Source organism: Pseudomyrmex gracilis, unplaced genomic scaffold (assembly GCF_002006095.1).
Source record: "Pseudomyrmex gracilis isolate BER0280 unplaced genomic scaffold, ASM200609v1 scaffold_1885, whole genome shotgun sequence".
Taxonomy (NCBI): domain Eukaryota; kingdom Metazoa; phylum Arthropoda; class Insecta; order Hymenoptera; family Formicidae; genus Pseudomyrmex; species Pseudomyrmex gracilis.
Window position 1 is genome coordinate 1 of NW_018022469.1, and position 7,578 is coordinate 7,578.

The window sequence follows — 7,578 nt, forward strand, 5'->3', positions numbered from 1 at the left end:
CTCAGTGATAACCTGTAATACTTCCTGTGATATCCAATAATATTTTCTGTGATATCCAATAATTTTTTCTGTAATACCTAATAATATTCTTGTGTAATTGCCAGTAATATTTATATGTAATCGGCAATAGTTCTTTTTCGTAAGGGTTGAGTTCCACTTTTGTGGAAATACGGCTAAAACCAGCAGTTGAAACTGTCGTAAAAAACTACAATGGCATGGCCGCTCTTAGGCTTCTCTCTGCTAATATTCTTGTGTGACTGTCAGTAATATTTATATTACTGACTTTATTTATATGTAATTGGCAGTAGTTCTTTTTTGTAAAGGTAGCATAAAGAATAAGTAAAAAAAAATAATTAGTAAGAATCAATTTAGTAAGAAACAAGTAGTCTCGCGGCCTAAGTGCAGGGGCTGCGAATATAGAGGTCTCGAGTCACTCAAATCCCGCCATCACCTTAGGATGTTTTCCGGGCTTAGTATCTTCCTTTACAAGAAAGAACTACTGCCGATTACATATAAATAAAAAAAAGTCAGTAATATAAATATTACTAACAATCACACAAGAATATTATTAGGTATTACAGGAATCACTGAGAATATTACTGGCAATTACACAGAATGCCAGTAATTCTTTCGTACCACTGCCGCAATATATTAGTGCCAGTAATTCTTTTTCGTAAAGGTTATCCTATTTTTTACTACATTCTCTTTTGTCTGGAGAAGCATTTTTCATCCCAAGTGATACCCAGATAACCAAATCTGTCGAAACAGATTTTGCCAAATGCTTGTTACAAATTTTGGTTGCAGAAAGACATCAAATATGATGCAGAGTTTGTTGTATCTGGCAATGTTGCAAAAGTGCTAGCAAAAATATATCCAACCTTATATCTTGACTTATTTCTAAATTGTATATACACACTATCTATAATTCATAATATATATAAAATTACTTTTTCATTTGAATATTTAACTTATTTTTTTCCAATAATTAAATATTAAGATGACATAATAAAATATTTTTTTAACCAACTAACTATTAGAAAACTTATACGAGTGATGCTACATGTACGCGCATTTTATATGTATGTATAAATTTGTAAAGAAGTATTGACATATATCTTAAATTTATTTCTACAAATTCTGTACATATATATATATATATATATATATATATATAATATATGTATATATATATATAATTTTTATACACATAATATATATAAAATTATGTTTACATTTGAATATTACATTGACAATAATTATATAAATATTAAAATAACATCTATGTGAAATTATTTAATATTTATACTTTTTACAACAATTCATTGTCTGTTTAATATTTAATTTTAAATAATTTTAAAATATTTTTATATCATCAAATATATGACTTAGATTATGCATGTACGCAATATTTATCGTTTATAAATACATAATTGAATTTTCCTAAACAGATATGAAAAGCGATTAAGTATTATGGCCAAACTTCATTCTCCTAATAGAATCAATTAAAATTTCACTAATTGATTCAGTGATAATATCACTGATTTGCAGTGAAAAAATGACTCTCTTAAAGTTACGTGTCAGTAACAAATTAATTTTCCTAGGAAACAGTTAAAAATTCGCTGATTTACTTAGGAACAAATAGTTTTATTTAGAATTAATAACAATATCACTGAATGCCATTAACATATTAGTTTTAAAATAATTGATTGCAAAAGTTTCAATGGCTAAGTTGATAGAGTGCCCGCTTGGTAATCAGAGGGTTCCAACTTCCAAGTTCGAATCCAGTCGAGATAATTTCTAACACAATGGATTATTTTCTACAAGGTAATACTAATAGCGATTTCGGCTGGTTTGCACCGACTGCACATTTCGGGTGTCGGTGCAAATTGTGAGTTCGGCTGGTCGAATGGCAGCAGTTCTTTGCTGGTTCCGCGTATTCGTCTGAGCTCAGTACACCGCATAGGTGCATGTTGGGTGTACACAAAGTGGCTCTCACAAATTAGTCGGAGCCAGTTAGTGTAATCAGTACACACACCGATGCGGTGTTGCACACAATTGCACCAACTCTACACAGGTGGCACACCGGTGCAGACCAGCCGAAATCGCTATAAGACATAGAGAATAACCAAGAAAACTTATTCGAGAACATAAATGAAGAATCTAAATCATTTTTTATTATATTATATTATTTTATTATATTATAAATGTCATTTTGCCATCAAATCGTGTTGCGCAAATCTTGCTTCACATTTGGCGTCAATTTGATCTCAAGTTATGTTATCAAGCTTTGCTCGGGTTTTGATAGCAATTTGCTGTTACTATTTGTCGACAACCTTTGGCAACAATCGAAGCCTAATGCAGACACAGTTGATGTTAATTTGCTGAATATTTTTCCTAAACATTGCTGCCAGATTGCTGGCAAATTGCGAACAAATTGTTTACTAAGTAGTGTTTACAAAACTTTTGAAATACGACATGAGAGTAAAACAGGACGGTTCAGCATCCTCTTAAGCGGTCTTAATTAAGAAGCCTGTAAGAAAACAGAAAGAGGATTCTTTCAAATATCAAAAAATTGACTTCTTATTTAAGACATCTTTAAGAGCTTCCATCGTAGAGTTCTTATATCGAATATCATCAAGAGATCATATTTAAAGTTCTGAAAGAAGTCTTAAAAAAGACTTCTTTTAGTTATCTTTGTGATGTTTGTGTTGACTAGGTACTCATTTTCAAAAGCATTGTGTAGTTTTTAATATTTATTTGCTTCTGTAGAAGCATTGTTCATGTAATGCAGTACACAAAATTAGAAATTAGAGAAATTTAGGTTTCTAAAACGTCGATTTACAGATCTCTATAGTCAGTGTCCAGTACTCTTTTAAACATATATCAGGTATATGATTTCTACGGTATATTATTTTATGTTTGCTGTATAGTAACATTTCATATTTTATGTATCTGCTATGTATTTAAAATATAAAATGCCGTGCGGGCATTTTAAAAAAACATTCAGAGAAGATTCAGAGGACATTCTATGGTCTTTTAGATGTATTTTGAATGTATATAAGAAAAGTTTAGTTATGAAAAAAATAATAGTATCTTTTGTAACTATGTTACCAATTTCCAGAGAACATATGTAACATAAGATGTCCTGCAAAAAATCAATATTCAATATAAATAACAGACAAGATAGATATTCTCCAAACATCCAGTAGTTATCCAGTAGATATTTATATTTTTCTATAATACTTAAAACTTAAAATAAACATATATACTTGAACTATACAAAAATATACGTATTAAACGTTCTTTATAATATATTAACACTTTATTTTTAGGGAAATTAACTCACATACATTTTAAGTATTTACAAACAACATAAGCGCAATCTCGCTTGGACTTTGGCTTGGTAGAAAGAAAAAATAGAAATAATGTTTTTGTACTTATAATTACATACTAGCGTCACAGCCGAGCGTGACGTCGCAACACAGACGGATCTGTGCTTGTATGCGTAATTCTTCCATCTACGATGATATCAATGCTGCTCAATCATGAGAAAATTCTTTCTACTCTATAAAAAGCTCGAGGTTGTAACGCATAAAACTCCACACCTAATTTACTTACTCATTTCAATAAAGTTTCAAGTTGTTTTTAATACCATGTATCCAATTTTATTTTATAATATATCAAACAATATTTTGAAAGTGCAAGAATAATACATTGTTATAATTGCAAAGTCATCATGTTTTGATATGATTATATATGCATGAGATTATACCTATTATGTAAATGGTTTTCTTACGTATATCGTACGATGTAAATGTACAATAAAAAACTAAATCAAGATTCTAAATTCAAATTTATAATTTCTTCCACGAATGACCATGTAATTATTGAACAAGTACATGCGACGTATAAACAAACCATATAAATACACCAGTAGAAGAGACACTTCACTCAGTTTGCTAGTATCTGCCGGACTCGACAATAAACGTATGAATACAATTACAACACAATTCTTCTGGTAATCTTATTGTTTGTTATTTTATTTAAGTTATTTGCAGAAATAAGTGATTTCTAATAGAAAAATTGTAAGTAAACAATATTTTTTAAATATACCGTTTTATAATTTTCATGACATTATATATTTTACAAACATAATTTATAAGAAAAAAAATAAAATTTAAAAACACAAAATTAAAACATTAAATTGGTCAAAAACTACAATGTTTTTAAACTTTGTTAGCATTTGGAAAAAAAATGCAGAAATATAGTGTTTTAGTTATTTTTTTAATTTTTGGTTACTTTTTTTTACGCGAAATAGCGTTTAGTTCTAATCTCTGGTTTTAGTCAATATATAATAGTCTCTAAATCGTCGAAAAAACAAATTACAATATATACATAACATACACAAAAAACTTTTGTAACAATTCAAGATTATGGACGAACCGAGATCTGAAGTTCAGTCCTTCTACAAGGATAAAGTCATTTTTATTACCGGCGCTTCCGGTTTTATGGGCAAAGTTCTCATGGAAAAATTACTGTACAGCTGCTCTGATCTCAGTAAAATCTATATCCTCATGCGAGACAAGAAAGGCCGCAGTTGGGAAAATCGATTTAAGGATATGTTCAACACGCCAGTAAGAAATTGTTTTTATGTATGAAGTAGATATATTTAAACTACAAATATTGCGAAACAATAAATTAAAACCAAAAAGGTATAAATGTCTTGCAATTATACGTATCAAATATTCAAAAACGGCCTTTTTGCTATTTTTAAATTAATCCTGTTTTTTAATACACACATTTTTTAAGAACGTCAAAATTATATATATATATATATACTTATTAAATGCACGGTTTTTTATTTAACTGATATATTTACAGTTATTTCAAAGACTACAGGAACAGAAAGCACAAATTTTTAAGAAAGTAATACCACTAAATGGCGATATATTATCAGATAATTTAGGTCTTACTACCGTACAGCGCGAGTGTTTGATACAGGAAGTAAACGTAGTATTTCATTTAGCCGCGAGTCTTAGATTGGAGGCGAAAATGAAAGACTCTATCAAAATGAACACGGTAGAGTATTATAATTATAGTATTATTACTTCTAAGTTTTGGCTATTATATATTTTCTGTAGTTTTAATATTTCTATAACAAAAACTAAAATAATTTAAAGTGTGTGTCCAAAAACTTAATATACAAATAAAAAAGTGATATAATTAATATACAACTTTAAACTGCACAGTTTTCATATTTTTTGTAACAATCTGAGTATATACGACATGTTTAATTTAATTTTAAAAGATGGGTACACACAGAGTACTAAAGTTGGCAAAACAAATGAAACACTTGCAAGTTTTCGTACATTTAAGTACGGCTTATTGTCATGTCGATCAAGACGAACTTGGCGAACATATTTACGATTCTCCTCATGATCCTCATGATATCATGAGACTCGTTGAATGGCTGGACGAAGAAGCTATCGATCTTATTACACCTAAGTAATTAAATTTGTATAACATTAAGAATGATATGTATAAATTATAATAATTTCTTATTGTATATATTAATATTTTATTATTATATATTAAAAAAAATATCTATTTTTTATATACATTTATATTTACAGATTATTAGGTTCGCATCCAAATTGTTACACGTATTCAAAACATCTTACGGAAACATTGGTGACCAATGAATACCCTAATCTTCCGTGTATTATTGCTAGACCTTCCATCGGTAATTATCGCAATGTTTAATATTGGCTATAAGAACTAATATTTTGCAAAAACCTGATGAGCAATCAAATTAAAAAATGGTTGTGTTGCGTAGTATTTCCTATTTTATTGGAGCCAGTCCCAGGATGGGTTGACACTTTAAATGGAATTGGAGGCATAATTGTCGGCGCAGGCAAAGGTGTTATTAGATCGATACATTGCATACCAACTTACTGTGCCGAAATTATTCCAGTCGACATTGCAATTAATGATTTAATTGTCTTATCATATATGATTGGTACCAGCAAAATAAAGTACATACTTCTATTTTGTTTCATTAAATGCTTTTTTTTTTATTGCATCTAAACAACAAATAAATTATAATTATTGCTGTGAACAGATCAAAAAGTATACCTGTGTACAACATAACACACGGAAATGTAAGGCCCATTACATGGGGTGAAATGTTAGAGAAAGGCAGGAACATCTTTTATGATTATCCTTTCGAAGGACAGGCTTGGTATCCGGATGGTGATATACGTACCAACAAATATGTGCACAACTTATTTGTTTTTTTCTTTCACATCATTCCTGCGTATTTAATCGATTTTCTCATGTTGATATTTCGACAGAAGAGATTGTAAGTTTTTGAAGTATCTTTTTATATATTTCATTAAAATGTTTGTATATCTATTACATAAACTTACATACAGTAACATATAGTAACTCTACTAATATTGAGTATTACAATTTTGATTTCTTATTTATGAACGAGCCAATAATTCTTCTCATTATTGATAAATTTCTTGAGTATCATGTTTTTGAGAAACTGCGCAACTCGTAGTGTGTAGTCTATTTCTATTCTAAGAGAATGAGAAACATATATCTTTTGTCTTTTTTTACCAGTTGAGTGCTAACTCGAAGAAAAAAATTTTTAATAATTTGTAGAAAGAATCTGTTCTAAGCGCTGAAAATTATTAAAATTGTACTGTAAACTATCATTAGCAAAATTATTGAAATCCTCTTGTAAAATATGATATGTGTTAAGCTTATGATATTTTTATGTTTGATTTCTTTTTGTATTTTCTCGCGAATAGTATGGTCAGAATTCAAAAGCGAATTTCAGTCGGTCTGGAAGTATTGCAATACTTTACCACGAGGAATTGGAAATTTTGTAACGATAAAAGGATTGCTATGGCCAACAAACTATCACCAGCAGATCAGAAAATATTTCCCAGTGCAATTCATCATCATGATGAAGACAAATACTGCAAGGATATAATTCTTGGAATACGGCAATACTGTATGAAAGAAGATCTATCTACTTTGCCAAAAGCCCGTCGTCATCAAAAAGTGTGAGTACTTTTTGTATTACACTTACTTTTTTTAAATTCCATTCGTCGAGAACTATAAAATTTGTCGTTTCAGTCACGTCTTCTTAAGAAAAAACTAAACATTCTCTGGTTTTAAATGAATAATCGTATGACAAAAAAAGAAAAAGTTAACGCTGTTCACATTATGTTTTTTGTTCATACTACGTGCTTTGTCTTTAAATGTGCAACAGTCTAGACATTTGTTTCGATTATAGTTTCATATTTCATACGTTTGTTTCAGAATGTATGTTATCCATATCACGACGGTGTATTTATTTTACTTTGGAATATTTTATTGTATTTACAACACTTGCGAAATAGTGAAAATCTTGGTGAAGTATCCCCGATAGCCAAATGATAGCAGTATGCCAGCAGTATGCACGCAGGTTTAATCAGCACTTTGCAGCAGATTCCACTCAGCTGTGTCATCATAGTGAGTGAATTATGTAGGCACGATACGTAAAGAAAACAACACAGCAAAAAT

The 7,578-nt window shown here is 29.6% G+C and overlaps 1 protein-coding gene across 1 annotated transcript; it reads left to right on the plus strand.

Annotated features, from left to right (window-relative positions):
- The first annotated feature begins 3,853 nt into the window (after nt 1-3,853).
- LOC109862507 (putative fatty acyl-CoA reductase CG5065) lies at nt 3,854-7,511 on the plus strand. Its single transcript, XM_020442581.1, has 9 exons — nt 3,854-4,085; nt 4,431-4,634; nt 4,882-5,079; nt 5,309-5,505; nt 5,634-5,743; nt 5,837-6,035; nt 6,122-6,361; nt 6,819-7,076; nt 7,336-7,511. Exons 2-9 carry the CDS (start codon nt 4,434-4,436, stop codon nt 7,442-7,444), a joined length of 1,512 nt encoding a protein of 503 aa, XP_020298170.1. The 5' UTR covers nt 3,854-4,085; nt 4,431-4,433; the 3' UTR covers nt 7,445-7,511.
- Nucleotides 7,512-7,578: the final 67 nt, after the last annotated feature.